The sequence below is a fragment of the Cydia splendana genome, chromosome 5 (genome assembly GCF_910591565.1).
Source record: "Cydia splendana chromosome 5, ilCydSple1.2, whole genome shotgun sequence".
Taxonomy (NCBI): Eukaryota; Metazoa; Arthropoda; class Insecta; order Lepidoptera; family Tortricidae; genus Cydia; species Cydia splendana.
Window position 1 is genome coordinate 12,817,247 of NC_085964.1, and position 19,654 is coordinate 12,836,900.

At 38.2% G+C, this 19,654-nt stretch overlaps 3 protein-coding genes across 5 annotated transcripts in view; 2 read left to right on the forward strand and 1 right to left on the reverse strand.

Annotated features, from left to right (window-relative positions):
* LOC134790729 (homocysteine S-methyltransferase-like) overlaps positions 1-19,654 on the reverse strand; it is a 161,381-nt gene that overhangs the window by 82,422 nt on the left and 59,305 nt on the right. The window lies entirely within an intron of this gene.
* On the forward strand, positions 65-16,538 carry LOC134790723 (rho guanine nucleotide exchange factor 7-like). 3 transcript variants are annotated; one of them, XM_063761632.1, is made up of 11 exons: positions 65-371; positions 556-773; positions 962-1,124; positions 1,534-1,752; positions 2,015-2,213; positions 2,921-3,142; positions 3,932-4,144; positions 7,499-7,766; positions 7,845-8,045; positions 8,437-8,508; positions 11,148-11,698. In XM_063761632.1, the coding sequence occupies exons 2-11, from the start codon at positions 590-592 to the stop codon at positions 11,618-11,620; spliced, it is 2,214 nt and encodes a 737-aa protein (XP_063617702.1). In that variant the 5' UTR covers positions 65-371; positions 556-589; the 3' UTR covers positions 11,621-11,698. The 3 variants fall into 3 exon arrangements, with proteins under 3 accessions (XP_063617702.1, XP_063617703.1, XP_063617705.1); XM_063761633.1 differs by lacking the exon at positions 8,437-8,508 and having other exon boundaries at positions 66-371; positions 11,148-11,694; XM_063761635.1 differs by lacking the exons at positions 8,437-8,508; positions 11,148-11,698 and adding an exon at positions 16,209-16,538 and having other exon boundaries at positions 69-371.
* LOC134790724 (uncharacterized) lies at positions 4,591-7,450 on the forward strand. The gene has a single exon (XM_063761636.1). The coding sequence runs from the start codon at positions 4,848-4,850 to the stop codon at positions 6,831-6,833; it is 1,986 nt and encodes a 661-aa protein (XP_063617706.1). The 5' UTR covers positions 4,591-4,847; the 3' UTR covers positions 6,834-7,450.

A 19,654-nucleotide genomic window follows, 5' to 3' on the forward strand; every position in this document is an offset into this window, starting at 1 on the left:
TAGAGGCCCTTATCTGTCGTATCCTTTGTCTAGGTCTGGTAAAGTCTAGTCTAGTCTATGGTATTTATTTTTGGAAGTCAAGTCAGTGTAGTAGAGAGTAGTTTGTGTGATAAAATAATTTTTGTTTCTTGTATCAGTTATATCAGTGTCCTCTTCAGTTACCCATTATTTTAATTTAAAGTAAAAGCAATACGTGTTATGTTTAAATCAGTTTAAATATATCATCGTTCACAAGTCAGTGTAATTATGAACAAGAATCCATAAGTCATTTTGGTCCCTTCAGTCGTCTCGCAAATTCCGGAAATTGTTTGACATCCTGTCGTAATTACGTGTTTTATCCTACCAAAAGCAAAGAGGACATTTTAAAATCAGTAAGTAACAAGAGCGGAATATTAACTTTCCAACAATCTCCACATTGTAATACTTGGTTTAGTAGCGTGAATGCTACCTTGAATTTATTTTTGATTAAAAGGTCTTTAAAATAGTTATACCTTCTATTACCATTTCTGTCTTAACTCTGTTTTTTTAGATGTTGTTTGTCGTTTGTATTTACAGCAAATTTATAACATGGTGCTAGAGTTTCTACACAATGTCAACTGAAAGTTGCTTAGTAAAAGCAATCTACTCATTCAAAGGCAAGAATAATGACGAACTGTGTTTCAAAAAGGGTGATATTATCACAGTCACTCAGAAGGAGGAAGGGGGCTGGTGGGAAGGAACCTTAGGGGAAACCACTGGGTGGTTCCCGAGTAATTATGTTACAGAATGTAAAGGTAATGGTTTTTTTCTGCAAACTTCATTGCAATTTTGATCATGAAATTAGTCTGTTGTGATAACAAAATGAAATCCTAATGTCCTCATTTTGCATTATATTTTACAGTTGGTAGATGCAAGTAAATACTTAATAAAAATGGTTCTGTTGGACTTTAATACTCAACAATTAATATTATATTTATTTTAGATCAAGCTGGATCTTTGACTACATCTCCTATTAGAGCAGCATCTGAAATTCAAGCATTTAGAAATGTTGTCCTCAAAGACATCATTGATTCAGAAAAGGCACATGTGGCCGAGATGCAGGGGCTGGCCAGTAATTTTCTTCAACCCCTGGAGAATAGTGACATGTAAGCAAGCAAATATATTAATTCCATTATTTAACCATACAAGCTTAACGGCTCGGCCACAACCATAGGTTGGAGCGAGACCCCCAGGGGATGGCAACCCGCAGTTTGATAAGCACTGGTTTATTGTATAAATTTAATATTTTAAAAATCTGTTTATCAAAAAGCAATAAGTAGTTGTATTTTAACAGTAAACATGTTTTAATTATCAGGTGTATTCTGATTTTAATATTAGGCTAAAAATTTGATAGGATTCATATTTAATCTAGATCTAATTCTTAACCTGTTATTAAAATCAGAATGCCTGTAAATTTATTTTTCATGTACGGTATGTTTAACTAAAATTGTTCTACACTTAGTTAAACTATGCATATCAATCATGACAAAATCCAAAACATATATTTGTTTTTAGGTTAACTAGAGATGAATTCAAGCAATTGACGGGCAATATAACTGAGGTGCTACAAACTCATGAACAGTTCCTTTCCCTGTTAGAAGAATGTGCAACAAAAACAGGCCCAGACCAGCGGGTGGGTGGCCTTTTCTTGCAATGGGCTCCAAAGATAAAATCAGTGCATCAAACATACTGTGCTGGTCATCCTAAAGCAGTGTGCATCCTCGACAAATACAAGTAAGTCAATTATTTTCAAGGATTGGATGGTGACTTTTATCCTATTGAGTACAAAAGATGGCATATTGATAAAAGTATTGCTACAAATGCTTTTTGAATTAAACATTCAATTCTGTACTATTTGGCTTACAGCTTTGATTTAAATTCAAAATAATTATTTTAAACAGGAGCTGAAACATTAAAAAAATTGCTCCTCAGTTTATAGCCGCTGGTTGAACAACTGCATTAAAGATACAAATACTTTAATCCCCTCAATTTTTAGGGAGGAACTTAACACATGGATGGAGAATGCCGGTGCCGTATGCCCTGGAGTGTTAGTTCTAACAGCAGGACTATCCAAGCCATTCCGTCGCCTCAGCAAGTACCCGGCGATGCTGCAAGAACTTGCGCGACATGTTCACGAAGCGCATCCGGACAGGGGCGACACACATCGCGCTTCAGTTGTTTTCAAAGATATAGCTGTAAGTATCAATGTTGACCGTGGGCCTATCCTAGCCAATCTGTCGGCTTAGCAAGTACCCTGAGATGGCAAGAGCTGGCACGACATGTTCACAAGGCGCATCCGGACAGGGGCAACTCACATTGCACTTCAGTTTTTTATTAGTGTTGAACTATCCAAGTTGTTTGCTGGGTACTTAGTTACTTGGATACTACGAGAGATGAGGGAACCATGAAAATAAATGCTAAGTACTAAGTATATGTATAAAACTTGCAAGATTTATACCATGTCGCGGTAATCTGATTAAATTTAATGTACCTACATGCCCTCAAATGTTTACCGAAGTTTACTCGAAGTCTGAATACCTATCCATCCTATTCTGAAATTCTGAATGGTGATTATGCAATCATGTTGTAGCTTCTCTTTTTTTTCAATATGTCAAACGAAAGTGACGTAGCGACGCAACACAATAACAAACCACGAAGTTTAATCAGCATAAAAATCCGCCATGTTCGATAACTCCAAATGTCCCTCTGACTTTGACGCGGCATATAAACAAACACACATGTGAAATTGTGGAGTTAAATGAAAGGTTGCAAAAATATGACGTTTTTATTTGTTTTACTTACGTAACAAGAATCGCAAGCTCTGACGCTCCTAATAAAGTTTATTTTTACCATTAGATTTTTGGCCTTTGAAAGTTCCAATATTTTTATTTATTCCGTCCAGAGTGGCTGCGCAGCATTACGGCGGCAAAAAGAGCTAGAGCTCCAAGTAGTAACAGGAGAAGTGCGCGGATGGCCCGGTGGCGAGCTAGCGGCCCTAGGCGATGTCTTGCACATGGGCAGTGTAGCGGTGGGCCCTTCGCACCAAGACCGGTACCTCGTGCTTTTCCCTTCGGCGCTGCTTTTGCTATCTGTTAGTAAGAGGGTGTCGGCGTTTGTTTATGAGGTAAGTTAAATATTAAACCATGATTCAGATGTAAACCAAAGCCGGTTTTTTTTTAATTGCTGCACAAATATCAGTCAAGTCTATCAGCACTAAGTACATTAACAGGCTTACGGAGCGAAGTCGTTGTCATAGGTCAGAGTATAAAGTCTTCAGCACTAAGTACATTAACAGGCTTACGGAGCGAAGTCGTTGTCATAGGTCAGAGTATAAAGTCTTCAGCACTAAGTACATTAACAGGCTTACGGAGCGAAGTCGTTGTCATAGGTCAGAGTATAAAGTCTTCAGCACTAAGTACATTAACAGGCTTACGGAGCGAAGTCGTTGTCATAGGTCAGAGTATAAAGTCTTCAGCACTAAGTACATTAACAGGCTTACGGAGCGAAGTCGTTGTCATAGGTCAGAGTATACACTCTTAAAAGCTTTAAGTTTAAGAGAGGTTTACCTGAGTCACCTTTCTTACTTAGTAGATACTTAAATGACATATTGAATTCTCCAATTTGTTAAACCTATCTGTCATTTTAGTAAAAAAATTGGTAGATTGGTAGAAAAGCAGGATGATTGTCCAATTGACCTGACATTTTCGTGCCTGGGATATGAAACAGCAGCTAGGAGGCGCTTTCTAATTCCAGAAACGTGACAACAAAGATATGTTGTAGTTTATACTCGTAAGTCGAGTACCTACTGATATCTTGCTAGCAGGTGTTGCATACTATTCTGATTGTTAAACATTAGTGTATATAGTGTTTACTGTGGCATCTGAACATTGTGATTTTTGGGTTGACATTTTAGGGTTGTCTGCCACTTACCGGCATAACAGTCTGCAAACTGGACGATTCTGAAACAAGGAAGAATGCATTTGAAATTACTGGTCCAATGATAGACACCATAGTAGCGGTGTGTCAGACGCGAGCGGAGGCCGACAACTGGGTCAGTTTGTTGCAAAAACATTCGAACACCAGCAGTCCTACACATGAACCTGGTCAGCCGCATTCACTGCCACATGTAAGTACCTATATTCATTTAGTTATCATTTGATTACCTATCTATGTTACTAAGTAGCTAAGATACATTCTATATCTTTCATACGCAAGCAAGATAACGTCTAAAAAAGGATCGATGTATGTATGTAAAATCCCAATTTGACTATTTATTTTGTGACAGAATTTAATGTTTATGTTTGTTAATTTAATGTATATATTCGATTTTGATTTGAGATAGCGCTAATTAGCTTAGCAGGGCTATAATAGCGCCTGAACGGATCAGTAAAGTTAGACCAGGAAAAGACTACAGCGATTTTGATAGCCCACGCAGAGCAAGTGTTATTTATACGTCATAATTTCAGAGAAGTTACGACGTTAGTTATGGCGTTTAAAATAACATTTGCACGCACGGCGTGGGCTATCAAAATCGCTGCAGACTTTTCTTGGTCTAACTCTATGTGTTTTAGCTACTTTGCTACGGTTACGGATGGCTGTGAAGCCTTAATTAGTGTTGTTTAAATTGTTGCAATATTAAGGTATTTTTATAATTTTTCACGCAGCTGACCCGTTCTCCTTCTGAAGGGGCGCTGTCTAGCATAAATTCTAGCCGCCGAAGCCTTTATCACGTGACTTTGCCACCGCCCAGTTACCCCTCTGCATCACCTTATTATTCACTTACCAAATATTTTGCGAGACTAGTTAAGAAAAAGGTAATTACTAGACAAATGTTGCGTAAATTGTTACATGAGCGAACGTGGGCAAAAGCCTTTGAATTAACGGGAATACCCGTAATGAGAAAACATAAGAACCATATAAGGCTAAGAATAGAAAATGACGGGACTGTTGGCACCGAAACAGATGGGTCGGATAGCGATAGTGAAAGGGAATCTGACACTACTGAGTCATATACAAGCTCTAGTTGCGCCGATATAGATGATCTGCCCTGCCCTAGAATGCTGAGGCAAAATGCTCAGGATATTATTAGCCCTAGAACTGGTTCCTCTGTTAGTAGTTGGGGGAGTAATTATGGCTACGTCCGCTACATGGATAGCACAAATAATCTAAACCTCGAGGAGTCCGAATTAATTAGGGGAGATTGTACGAAAAATATATTTTTGTCAATTCCATCCCACTCGAATATTTTTCAAGCCGTGAATAGCCCTGAAGACACTCCTTTACAAAAATCCCAACGTGTGCAGAATTGTGACAGACATCTACTTGCACAATATTCGGAAAGTACAGAAAACTCTTCTTTTGAAGTGAGAACTTATATGGCATGTGAAGATTTGGTAAACATTGATCAGGATATTCTAATGAATACGATAGGATATGAAAATTCTGATTTTGTTCCTACGAGGCAAAGTTTTCCCATTAATGCTAAAAAGGATTCTGTCCCAAAGCTATGGAAATCAACAGAGGAAACATATTCTCAAGATATGGTAGAAAAAAATTCAATAACAGACATATTGCAAGAAATCGCACCACCATCCCCAAAACTCTGTAACGATTTTATTTACCCTGATCATCCAGTCATTGATCCGCCTCCAATGTTTAGAAACGAAGAAGATGATGTTAAAATAATTAACATGAACCTTAATACCGACATCCCTTTTCGTAAGCATTCTCTTAATTCTGATAAAAGAATCAGACGTTCAATGTCGAAGTCAATGGTGGAAACTGAAAGCTTCTGCAAAAATAATGAACCCACATTTCAAAGGATGAGTTCACAGTCTGACGGAAATAAATTATGCAAGAAGTGTGAATGCTGTAACAGGTCTTTATGCCCTAGCCCGAGATCTTCGGACTCGGGAGTGGTCGGAAGCTGCAACTTAGCGTCTCCCGAGTTGAACTTGCATGAATATGCTGGCGGAAGCACTGGAAATGACTCTGATGGACATGAAAAAATAGTAGACAATTTGTCACAGGGAGCTTTCGATGAGCGCCGTAAAAATTTAACACTGTCCGAAATAGAGGCAGCTAATTTCGAAGATCAATGTAGATGCACATCTCCTTTCGGTTCTACGGCTAGAACTTCTTGCGTTACGAGTGTAACGTCGGAAACCAGTCTTGACGTGATGGATTTGTCAAATATCCACACGACTTCTACGTATGCAGCCACCCCGCCGGTGTCGTCGCCACAAATTAAAAGAACGTCCATTCGTCATAACATCGAACGATATGTGCCGGAAATCAAACTAAAACCCGAAGTTCCACCACGTATCTACCGCAAGCCCAGTACCCATCTAGAGATTCCAAAGAATGTTCGACAGCCTGTACCCTGTCAGTGGAGTACCTTGAATATAACGGAGCGCACAAAACCCAGCCTACATTACCACATGCGTATATTCAGGGAGAAGCCCGAAAGTGACGATATGAACACTGATAGACCGTCTCGTGTGAATCAACGTCGAAATTGTGATGTTTTTGATCAAGAAAAGGTTCAAGCAAAAACGGGAGAAAATATGGCAACTCGCAAAACTAGATCTCGCAGCGAGGACTTATCTAAATTCCAAAAGGAATTAACTGAAGCAAAGAGTGGCTTCATGGTGTATCGTTCAGACTTGTATGCGCATTGGTGGATGAAAGCAAAGTTACCCATAACAGTGGTCACCGACTCAGGCAAGGATAATACTTTTGTAAAGAGATACTGTTTGTACATCACTGGTTTGAAGATAATAATACTTACTGCCTTGAAGTTTTGTAACCATTAATGCTGTCATTAGTTACCCCAGTGTTGCAGTGCTTTACTTGATCATCCTTGCCTGTGTTTATTCATCTTACTAACTGAAAAAAAACCCTGCCACTGCAACTAGATACCTCATTTACTAACAATTTAAGAAAAGTGCATGGATATGCTTCTATTACCTGTGCCTATATCACTAGAGGTACACATGTATAAAGTACTATGTGAATGTACCTACGAAGTGAATGCGATCGTTTGAAATCCATTTGAACCTGGGTCCATAAAATATTTAGAAAATTAAAAAGCGATCGTATAAAATGAAACGGTTGAGTACCGTAATAAAAATATAAATACGTATTAGGCACTGAGATTCCAGCTGAGATGGAGCCGGGTCACAAATGTGGGCTATAAAGTGTGCTTTAAATAGATGTTGTTGATGAATACTCTGTAAACGATAATGGAACTGTCGAGACATTACAATATTCCAATCAAAATAAACAAGTTCACAAATTCTGAAATAAACTGTCATTTTTCTAACTCTATTCTGTTTCGATTTTAAAGCATCGCTCACTTAACCTGATTACCTAAAGTAGATTTGTTAAAATACATGTACCTATACGTTGTGTGGTATTTTTAAAATATGGATGTTTAGTCTGGACTGAAGAACTTATGTATATTTTTATTTTTTTGTAGATGACCATGACAGACGGCAATAACGCTGATTTATCGTCAGGTCTAACAAGCCACAAAAGATCACACTCATTCAACAACCATCAAAGCTATTCGCAGCATACCCAGCAAACGTCAAAAAGTAAACAAAAAAATCAGTCGGCCCGCTGGCTTTTAAATTCTTGCGACTCTATTGATCAGTCGCCTGCCAAACCAAATAAAAATGCTATCGGTAAAAAATTCTCTTCCGTTGATTTCATCGACACGGCGGGATCGAACTACAGCAATAAAGGTAGGTGAATGTAAAATGACTGGATTTTCTTGTAGAAAGAAGTTATTTGTTTGAACTGATATAAAATGTTTATTTTAGGATGGAGTATAACATGTTTGCGCCCCGCGCCGCCCCTGCGGCCGCAATCCTTCACGGTGGGCTCCGACGAGAACATAGGTCCGACGCATCCGTATGCACCACACCAACGAAAGTCAAATTCCTATGAAGAAGACGCTCTTATTCTTAAGGTCATCGAAGCCTATTGTACTTCGGCGCGCTGTAGAAATGCTGTAAGTTCTGGTGAGTATCTTGTTTCATTCGTAACATATAGGACAGAAATAAACACGTTATATTAGGTGTGTTGCGTCTGTGATACTAAAAAATAGATTCTGTAGTTCTCAAATTTTATGACTAATCGTCTGACTGCAGTGCGTGTTGTTCGAGTTATTCCCGATTGCCTTGCAATTTCCTACCTAATGAAGTCTCCAAGTGCCTTTTGTGTTTGTCGCGAGTATTAACGTTGCACTAATTAATAATTTCCTGAAACTTGTATGCGTATCGGACAAAACTGTTTAATTTGGACAAACGTTTGACAATTTATACAATCTATATAACTGTTATGCTACCCGTTTCCTAATATCTAATAGTAGTAAAGGGTTTTACTAACATTGCTGTATATTTTATTATGCAGTACCCAATATACCACTGGAGATATTCGAGGCTACAAGGAGGAGACATGCCAAGTCAAGAAACCGTATTATCAGTTGGTTTTTAGAATGATGTGTAATAATAATAATCAACACCCTAAACCAAATATAACGCTAGTCATAAAAAGTAGCGCTTGTACTTTTATACTTGTTCGACATTTTGTTGTTGGTGTTGTTAACGATTGACAATCGTATTTATTTATTTACATACGTAAACACTCACTATAATCTATAGTACTCAATATACATACGTGTTGTTTATCCTAAGTGAGCACAGAGTTATTATAGTGCATGAGGTTGCAGCATGCTTTACTAACTTTTCTTACTACTATATATATAGTAATTTACTGTTACTCGTAAAAATTAAGCCTATTGTTAAAGGAATATCATTTAAGTTTTTTTAATTTGTACCTATTTAGAAAAATCCATTAATGCTAAAATCCAGTACAAAACGGCTTTCTAGTCTAGTTAGAAGTAAAAGATACTCGTATTATGAATCTCATAATAAAACTATTTAGTAAATACCCGTACTATAGTTCGTTTTTTTAGCATTAGAAATAAGGTAAACAATATTGATGTGTCTTTTAATTGAAAAACACATTTTAAAAATTAATTACGGCAAATATGTAACAATTATGAATCTAATACGATCATTTACACTCGCGTGCAAAAGTATTGCATCACTTTGCATTTTTTCGTCTGCACCCAATATCTTTGTAATTCTATACCCGATTCTGAAAATCTTGGTATCAACTGAAAGCTTATAATGTAACGCATTAGAAAAATGGCAAATACAATGAAATTTCGAATCTGAAGACTACAAAAAATCAGAAAATTGAAAGTAGTCGCATAATGCTCCAAAAATAAATCTGTAAACTTAAGAATAAAAGTCATTTTTTTAAATACAATATCGATTATTATTATTTAATTAATACTTGGTATTGCCACCCACAGCCTTCCTTTCACAAACCAAGTGGTTTTTCATAGAGCTAATTAATTTTTTAATGTGATGATGAGGAATAGCTTCCCACTCCTCCAGCAACGCTCCCTTCAGCTCCTCAACATTGACCAGGGCAGGATTCCGCTTCCAAACCCTACTTTTTAGGTAGTCCCACACGTGTTCAATGGGGTTAAGGTCCGGGCTCATCGCTGGCCAGTTCATGGTGTCGATGCCCACTTCGAGAAGGTAGGCTGCGGTGGCCCTAGGGGTATGACAAGGGACATTATCCTGCAGTAGGATGAACCCCTCATCAAAAATACCGGCATAAGGAACAACATGTTCCTCCAGGATATCAGTGATGTACTTGGCAGCGGTCAATACACTGTCACGGCCCTCGCCAGGCACGAAAACCAGCTCTGTCCGCCCGTCGTAGGAAATGCCGCCCCAGAACATTACGGATCCACCGCCATTGGCGACCCTTTCGGAGAAGTAACATTGAGCGAACTGTTCTTCTCGCCTTCTGTAGACTCTTCCTTTTCGGTCACATCCATTCAAGCACATTCTGCACTCTTTCAAGAAGAGAACTGGGGTTCATTGCTCAATGGTCCAGTCCTTGTGATTTTCAGCAAACTCTCTTTAGGCTGTCCGGTGTCGCGCCAGCAATCTTGGCCCCGCTGCGGGCCTCCTGGGTATCAGGTTCGCTTTCTTAAGTCTTCTTCTTATTGTCCACTCACTGGCAGCCACTCCTCGTACCTCACGCAGACGCTGCTAGATGGCAATGCTTGTCTGGTGTCGATCTCGGAGAGATGTTGTGACAAAGAAGCGGTCCTCCCTCTCTGATGTACACTTTCTGCGGCCGCTTCTTGGTCTTGAAGTAAAGGATCGAGTCCCCTGGAACCTCTGGTAGACTCTACAAATTGCATATTGGCTTAAATTCAGCTCGGCAGCTACTGAACGTTGCCTACGCCCCGCTGGCAGGGGCTGGACGATTTGGCGGACTTCAGCTTCAGTGGTTTCCATTTTTCCAGGTCTTTTTCACGGGAAAATACGCGGAGATATGTAACGATCGACTTCTGATAAGTGACTGATAACAACCCCTTTCTGCCCCCCGTTTTATGGGGGTCAAGGTTAGCGCAACTCGTGCGCGTGATAACGGGAAACCGCTCACAAATCGGGAAAATGCCGATAATTTGAAAAATACTGGGCCGGTTTCCATGTTTTTTTACTTTTCGTAAAGCTAAAACTTCAAGGAACATGATTACATTAAAATAATTCAGTGAAATTAACCAGTTTACAAATATATTGGGTGCGGACGAAAAAATGCAAAGTGATGCAATACTTTTGCACGCGAGTGTATATTCTTCTGCTTTCATAAGTAATAGTTACTGATTTTTTAAAAGTGTTTTTCAATTAAAAGACATGTCAAGATCGCTTAGCTTCTTTCAAGTTCTTTCTAATGCTAAAAAAACGAACTATAGTAAGCAATTCATCGCATTTTTCTCTTCTTACCGTTGGACACTAAATACAGTAATAGGTATAAGTAGAAATGATAATATTATTAATGCATTTTGTAACCTAACTGACCTAACTAACGAGGACGTTGATATGCAACCGGTGAATTTGGTTCCAACTGTGCTATGTTGTGCACCCAGCATCTAAGTACCTACATGTATTAACCCTGGTGTATTTATGTGCCACGGTAGTCTGAAACTTTCTATTTTGTTACATGCGGCTGCCTTTATATCCCACCTGCAGTGGACTGCGGTCACTTGTCTCTTGGTAAAGTACAATATCACGCACCCGCTTCTAACATTTTTCACTATAACTACACTAAATTGCCTATAGTCCAAAGAAGTGAGACCCCCGACCACGTAGGCTGCAGCAAGTCTTCGAAAGTGAAGCGTAACAAAAGCTCAGCTGCCGACACTTACCTGTACCGCGGCCCCGAGACGAGGAGGCTGCTCTCGGAACGCAAGTTCCAGATGAACCGTTCTAACCCGAATCTATGGGAATGTTCAGAGGAGCGCAGGCAGAAGCTGTGCGAGGGTCGGGAACGGCGCAGCGGGTCGCACCCGAGCCTCGCGGCGGCGCTGCGCGCGGTCGCTCCCGCCTCCGCGCCCGCGCCCGCCCCGCTCGTCGCTCCCCGCGCCGCTCGCTCAGCGCGTTCCTCCACTTGGTGCTGCGGATCTTTCGTCAAACAACTCACCAAATCTCACCACTTTGACTGACACAAGTAGTCATTCTCTCTTTTTCGGTCGTTTTGACCGTGGTCCTCGAAAGGCGTCTCTCATTTATTAATCCATCATTAAAAGTTACATTAATGTGCGTGAACATTGACCCATTTTTAATATTATTACTAAACGATGACTCATACTAATGGAATTACATTTATTTAGGACTTACAGATATCGATTTTAATCGTACCATTATTGTATGTGGCTCTGTAACGATTTAACGAAAGCGATATTAAAAATGTGCTTAAGTTTTAGTTCAACCACGATTCAAATTGGAAATAAGACGGGACGAACCCTACCGGGTTGTAATTTAGCATAGTAAAAGATACTACATTTTCTAGTCAGAAAAGTATGATTTTGAAAGGTTATCGTCTTATTTTCTTTTGCAGCTTGTTATATATCGCCTTAACACGCGTATATATTACTATAGCGAGTGCAGTATTATTAATATATTAGGTTAGATTTACAAATCAATTAATTTTATAGGTTTGCTTTTTGATTGTATTATATGGATAGTAAAATGTATGGTGCATATTGAATGTAATAATATAAAATGCATGCCTTGGATTATGTAGAACATTATTTATACTAACATGTTGGGAGTAGTCGGTAGTCCCGGTTTGAAGGTGTGACATGGTAGGTGAAGCTTTATGAAAATTGCGTCAGTATCCAAAACGGGCCGCAGTTTCATTTCTCAGGTGATACTATTTTGGGAGCAGTGGCAGCCGCCCGCCGTTACTATATTAATGATTTAGTGCTATATATAATGAGCCTTTCGTGCTGTGTAACGTTCCTCACTAGAAAGGGAATCTGTTTACGTAAAAACAGAAACGTCTAAATATATGAACCTCACGTTTAGATACTTAGCGCCCGTTAGACGCTTAGCACACTGCATCCCATTCGCACGTCGTATAAAATACCAAAGAACTTTTTCCCAGACCTAATATACCTAAATATTATAAAATTTTGCATGTTCAAAATGTGTCAGAGAATGCTTACTATACGAATATTTTATGATTTAATCCAAGTAATCCCTATTGTACCTTATAAAATGTATAATCGACCTTAGTATACGTGAGTAGGTTCCTAATAGAAACATTAGGTGTTGCAGTGGGTAATCAGAGCACCGGCGGGCGGCGCGGCGTGTTATTCGTTAAATATTGAACGCAAACGCGCCACTGCAACCGTGCAACGTGTATGTAAATACGCGGCCACTAGACTACAGCAGTGCCAACTGCAATGTTGCAAAATACCCAACTCTGCTGATCGTTCTTTATTATTCCCGAATTTGTTCCAGTGTAGTTAACGAGCATTGCGAGTAGATATGGAATGACGCTTTTTATAAATAGAATCAGAAATTTATTTTAAATTTATCGCTATAAATATGATGTTAAATATGAGGTGTATAAAAATTATGTTTTACTGTGGCTTAATCTACCTGGCAAAACCTTTTAGGTATTTTAAACAAGCCTGTATGCCTAAAGTAGGCAATTACCTATAGCAGCTTAACGAATTTAATATTCATCTATGTAAAATGCTTGTTTATATTATTCAAACATTATTTATTATATTAATCTTAACGGTTCATTTATGGAATGAATGTTGATTTGTTAATACGTATATATTTAAAAAAACTTACAAACTGTTATATAGAATAGGTAACTACTTTCTAAACTTTGAAGCCTGATATAATATCTCCACTTTATTTTACTTGGGCCGCAGACTACTACTTTAACTAACTTTAGTCAGTAGCATAGATGTGCAGAAATGTTTGGTTTTTAACATGTCCGGATAAAAAGGGCAAAAATGTTTGTTACATCTTCGCGTTTATACAGGGATAGAGATCAAAAATAAATCCTGGGATTGTAAATATTTTTACTTTTTTGTAATTTTACCTAGATATTTTGAACTAACCGGAACGTGATACCTTATAATTAAATTATCCAAAGCATGTCAAATAGTGCCGGAAAACGAAATTCCTATATTGTTTCTATATCACGTAACAAATCCTTGCACTGTAGGCTCATAGATGCTACTCGTGATATATCCGCTAGTTGTTAAGTGTATCCAAATAAATTACAGTGAAACCTGGATAAGTGAGACTTCAAGGGACGAGCAGATTTGTCTCACTTAAAGAGGTATTCCACTTACCCAGGCTCTCAGTTAGCCAGGTAAGTACAAATAAATTTCTGTCTCATTTACAGAGGGTACCATTAATAGAGGTGAGAATAGAGGATATATCTCAGTTATAGAGGTGGTTAATAAGGTATTTTGTAATTATCTTTAAATGTTTAGGTAAAATAATCCTTGTCCCTAAATATTTTTTAAGTCTGTTTAAATATTTCTTTGAATTTATTTTGAATGATTTTCCAAAGGATAGATTTTTTCAATCAACACGGGCTTCATTGCGTCTTAGAAATTTATTAAATGAAAATTTGTTTATTCTTGTTACTTATCAAGATTTCAGCTTTCGTTTCGATAGTTGTAACTACATAAAGTAACTAAATGAAACTTGAAGTCGTTTAGACACAATTAAGCAAATGCGGAATTTGTGGATAGACTAAGAGTTAGTAAGAATACGGAAATAGATCAATAAAGTCCAAGTTAGAGAGGTCATAGATTGACCTTATCTCAGATACAGAGGTAATTCGTATAAAATTCTAAAAAACAATTAGGAAAATGTAATCTTATAAATATAGTCTCAGTAAAAGAGGTAAAATACACTATCTGTTTCAATTATAGAGGTAAATGTGACTATAAAATTACAACAACTAATCCCAGTTATAGAGGTTCGTTTTATCTCACTAACAGAGGTAATTCAGTGCTAAAGTGTCGGGACCGCACCATGAGTCCCAGCTATAGAGGTTTCTCACTTATCCAGGTCCCACTTAACCAGGTTTCACAGTAATAACAAGTGAGATTTCTGTAACCTCATTTTGCTTGCGTATTGGTCGGTTAAATTGTAGATGAGGTATAATTATGACATTTTAACTTACAAAATGTAAGTTCAATAAATTTCTTTATTTCTCTCTAATATCCCAATATTTAAGTATTAGTGCTTCTACATGTTTCATGTAATCTTAAATAGTGCGAATAAGGACGTTGTGTTGTCTTTAAACATAGACTAGGAATCCTCTAGACGGAGTTTAAAGCAATTATTTCATGAAACCGATGCTGCCAAAAATACGGGGGTGCGGGGGACGAGGTGAGCGAGGTCCCGTGCCGTGATTGGTCCGTTCAAAGACACGGACGTCACACAAAGACACTTTCAACTCGAAAATGGAGTAAAACTACCGTATTTGTGGCAGAGGGGGTAGAGCTACTATGCTCAGTCTGGAGGATGTCTTGTCTGTGTTTTTAAATTGGAGTCAGGAATACTTGAATTATTTATTTCCTTTCGCCGTCACAGTACGAGTATGGTGATTGTGTTTCTAACATGGATATAATGACATAACATGGATGAGAATAACATGGATTCAAATATCCAAGACATTCAGAAAATGTGATCGTCATACTCGGTGGTGTGTTTTGTTGTATTGTAATTGGTGTACTAATTTAATTAATACGTTTTAAATAAAATGCACACCTTGTAGTGTAGGTATTTTACTCGTAGCGTTGCCTTACAAATTTGGTGCAAAAAGACATAGATAAAGTGCGAAACTGTTATTGGCTTTGAGTAGCTATTTATAGCATTTTATTTAAAACAATATTTATGTACCTACTGAGGCCATTAGATGGTTTGATAAAAGAATCCGCCAAAACTAAATATTTTATGTATTTTTCGTCCTGTGTAACTGTTTTATTTATGTGTATTAATTTTATTAATTATATAACTGGTCTTGTCAACTAATGTTTTAGGCAGTTTTAAAAACTGCTGTGAGTATAATATACCTATTAAGATTCTATTAAATATCGTAAAATGTATACAGTGTTGCATTATATGTATTACCTATAGTAACTAGTTTATAATTTATTTTTTGAGCAAATTATATGAAATAAACTTTTAGAAAATATATACCTACAACTTTTCTATCTTAACATATAATAATTATTTAGTACCTCAACAACTTAATATTGTACACGTCGTAATTCATTCATTGGATAACCACATGACAAGTCAAACTGTCAGATACACCAGACCAATTCGGCACTGTTCTACTTACTTGGGCCGACACTACCAGCATTTATACGTATTGCTGGATATATGTACCTAATCCATATTACTCTATATCACTGTTATTATTATATCTATAAAAAAGTTAACTTTGCTCGCTTCTGCCAATGCAAGTTATCAAGTAGGTACCTAATTATAATTATGAGACGCAAGTTTACACCGAGTTTAATACACCACACAAAACTGATGAACACAAATTTCACGCTCGGGCACTTTCTATACCTACGAGTACCTACTACTGTCCATACCATTCTCTAATAATAAATCACAGATGGTTTAGGACACTTAATTTTACTGCCTTTCTGCCACGAACTCACACGCTGCTGCAAGGTGGGTATTCAATGATTACTTAGACAATAAGCAAAAAGATGAAAGCCTGTATTCCGTTACGTTCAATTTTGTTTCCAGAATGCGACGACGAGAGCCCATTGACGATAGAAGCTCTAGTGAGGTCGCCGTCCCTGCCTGCACACCCGACTGCGGCGCACGGGTCGCCGAGCTTGTGGGCTGTTGTTATGCGATTACAAAACGAAATAAAAACGCTAAAATTGGACGTTAAGAACTTGCAGTTGCAACTGAATGAGGAGAAACAAGAAAGAAATCTTGCCATTGCTGCTTTACAATCTAACAATATTTTAAAAGATGTTAAGGAAAGTAAATGTTAACTAGTTAATTAACCCAATGACTGCTTATACCTGTAATGAGTATTATATTAACAATAAATTGTATTATCTTATATTTAATACTTTTCTTTTGATCACTGCTTTTTTTCCAAATGCCAAATTAACAGAAAGTAATGATATTCAGTACAGAAAGCAACAATTCAATGAGAGTCTCTATTGATATTGAAGCCCTCGAGAATTATATCGGTGAAATTTCAAATTGTAATATATTTTCTCAATGACAGCAAAAATAAAATGTGTATAAATATTCGATAAGCGGTAGCATGCACAAAGCTCCACCAGATAGAAAATTTCGAAAAATTTAGTATAAATTTTCCAGAATTGAGGGTCTACTTATCTACTATCGCATGTATAGTCTCAAATCGAATTTATCAGAAGTAACGTGCTAAAAATCGATAAACTTATATATCTAGTTTTCATGCTGTCGAGCTTTGTGGGTATTCGGCAAGAAAATCTTCATTTGTTTGAATGTCATTTGCACGTGTTCACACCGGACCCTTCCATTTCACAACCCGTCATTGATCGAGCTTTCTAAATTAGGGCCGCTTTCATCAGGCTTTTAGGGTTCTGTAATTTAAAAGGAATAAGAGGAACCCCATGTGTTGGGAGGAAAGGAACCCCGTTATTTTGTTTTGTGTAGGTAAGTACCTAAAACAATTGGTCAAGAGCATAGACCATCGCATAGTGAAGTGAATTTTTTTTTCGTCGTCGGTTGACTGGTAGAGAATGCCATTTGGCATTAAACCCGCCATTTGTACATTTTGGAAATAAGTACCTAAATAACTTATACAAAAAATTCGGTAGGTCAAAAATCAATAAAGTTTTCTAGATATCAAAAGTTCCCTCATCAGACTTACCTGTAAACTTGGTGAGATCGGTGATATTAAGAATTATGTACGCTACTCTCTCACCTACCTAGGTAGAGATCTACTTCTGTAATAGGAAAAGTTTATTAACAAAAATAAAAGTATTAACAAAATAATTAAACTAAACATTAAAATTAAAACTAAAACTAAACTTTAACAACTATATTAACACATATTTACAAATAAAAAACCGGCCAAGTGCGAGTCGGACTCGCACACGAAGGGTTCCGTACAAGTTCCGTACCATTATCTATAAAAACGGTCACCCATCCAAGTACTGACCCCGCCCAACGTTGCTTAACTTCGGTCAAAAATCACGTTTGTTGTATGGGAGCCCCACTTAAATCTTTATTTTATTCTGTTTTTAGTATTTGTTGTTATAGCGGCAACAGAAATACATCATCTGTGAAAATTTCAGCTGCTAGACAGCCCAGATCACTAGATACAGCTTGGTGACAGACGGACGGACGGACAGCGGAGTCTTAGTAATAGGGTCCCGTTTTACCCTTTGGGTCCCCCTCCTTGCTTCGTACTCCTCAGTGCTGAGGGCCGTGACCTCCTAGTGGAGCACATGATTCCGGATTGCAGATTTCCAGCCTGTCCGATCCCTTGCGACTTCCAAGGCATCATGGACCTTCATGGATAGCGATTTGCTAATCTGGTCGGACCATCGCGTTGGACTGCGGCCCCTTCTCTTTCCTTCCACCGAACCTGTGACCATTAGCTTTTCCAGGTTGTCTCCAGTCTTCCTGGCTATGTGTCCGAAGAACTCAAGTACTCTCCGGAGACATGTGGTTGAGAGCCTGGTGGTTACTCCGAGCTCCTTGAGTATAGAGGCGTTGGTCCGGTGTTCGGTCCAAGATATGCCTAGCATTTTCCGCCAGCACCACATTTCAAAGGCATCAATGCGTTTCCTATCAGCCGATTTAATTGTCCAGGTCTCAGAGGCATACAGAAAAATGGAGAATACGAGCGTGCGCACTAGCTGCAACTTGGTTTTGCGCGTAATATTTCGATCTCGCCAAATTTTCTGTAGCTGTGTCATTGCCGTTTTCGCCATGCCAATGCGTCTTCGGATCTCTAGTTCTGAGGAGCCAGTGTTGGTGATGTTGGAACCCAGGTATACAAATTTATCGACCAGCTCAAGATTGAGTACGCCAGTTAGTTCTAGTTTTTTATCTCTGTCCACTATCATTATCTTGGTCTTCGATCTGTTTACAGATAAACCCATTTCCTCACTGATTAGCTTCCGCCCTTTGGGTACGGAACCCTAAAAATGGGAGCTCGGCGCCGGATGGTAGGGTGCCCAGAATGCTGGTGGCATTGCCGCGCTGAATGGCAATGCCAATTCGCTGGGCAAGGAAGTACCCAGCCCTCTGGTCACGGGTGACCAGAGGGCATCAGTAAGACGCTTAAGTAATAGGTACTTTTTTTATGTTAATAGTACTTGTTCTTACCTTTAAATATTTTTACTTAAACTGCTGTCAAAGTAGGTACCCATTCTAACTCTGAATAGGTAACACATAAGTTAATTTTGTTGGGGCCTTTCTTCGGAACGTACTTTGGGTTCAAGAACCATTCTTCCTCAGTATTAGCCACCGGATTTACGAGCACCGACCGCCCACTGTCACTTAAACACTTTGTATAAGCAAGTACGACTTGCGGATCTCCTCATTCTTGGAAAACATCTAGAATACCTATATACACAATCAAATAATAATACCTACTTACTACATACCTACGTATTAATAATAATGTGATTAACAATGGTGTGTCAAACACCTCAATCAAATAAGCCCACCCATCCATTCCTAAGAGCTCTTGAATTTCACGCTGAGTATACTTGTACTGTTCTATGGTGCTATATAATTTTCATTTCTCATATTCAAATTGATTTTTGTAACTTTGTAAGTAATCAATTTTGAGGTATATTTGTAAAAAAAGGAAAAATAGCTCTTATCAAGTATTTTGTAATATATTTTAAATTTCGCGTGATCAAAGCTTACGTCGCAAAAGTTTTTGTAGTAAGTATCAGATCAAAGTTACACATCAAATGTCAAAGTAGGTGTACCCTAGGTAGCCTAACCTGAGTAGGTAAGGTACCCGTACTTTTTAGCTTTGCGGTTCGATCTTACCCGCAACGTTTCGTTTTTGCGACATTGACCCATTTCCCGAAACTAAACAAAGTTTTCGGTTTCGCAACGCAGCTGCGCGATAAACATCCCAATAAACAACTTCGCTCTTAATGAAAGGCTCTTTATGTTAATTTCTAACGCCAGGGTCATGCAATATATAACTGAAACTA

Excerpts from the sequence above, each read along its gene's own strand:
- LOC134790723 (XM_063761632.1), top strand. The coding sequence starts at position 590 with ATGTCAACTGAAAGTTGCTTAGTAAAAGCAATCTACTCATTCAAAGGC. Across the intron at positions 2,214-2,920 it reads TTGTTTTCAAAGATATAGCT|AGTGGCTGCGCAGCATTACG; the intron begins GTAAGTATCAAT and ends TATTCCGTCCAG. Across the intron at positions 8,509-11,147 it reads GTCAAGAAACCGTATTATCA|TGGACTGCGGTCACTTGTCT; the intron begins GTTGGTTTTTAG and ends TCCCACCTGCAG.
- LOC134790724 (XM_063761636.1), top strand. The coding sequence starts at position 4,848 with ATGTTGCGTAAATTGTTACATGAGCGAACGTGGGCAAAAGCCTTTGAA.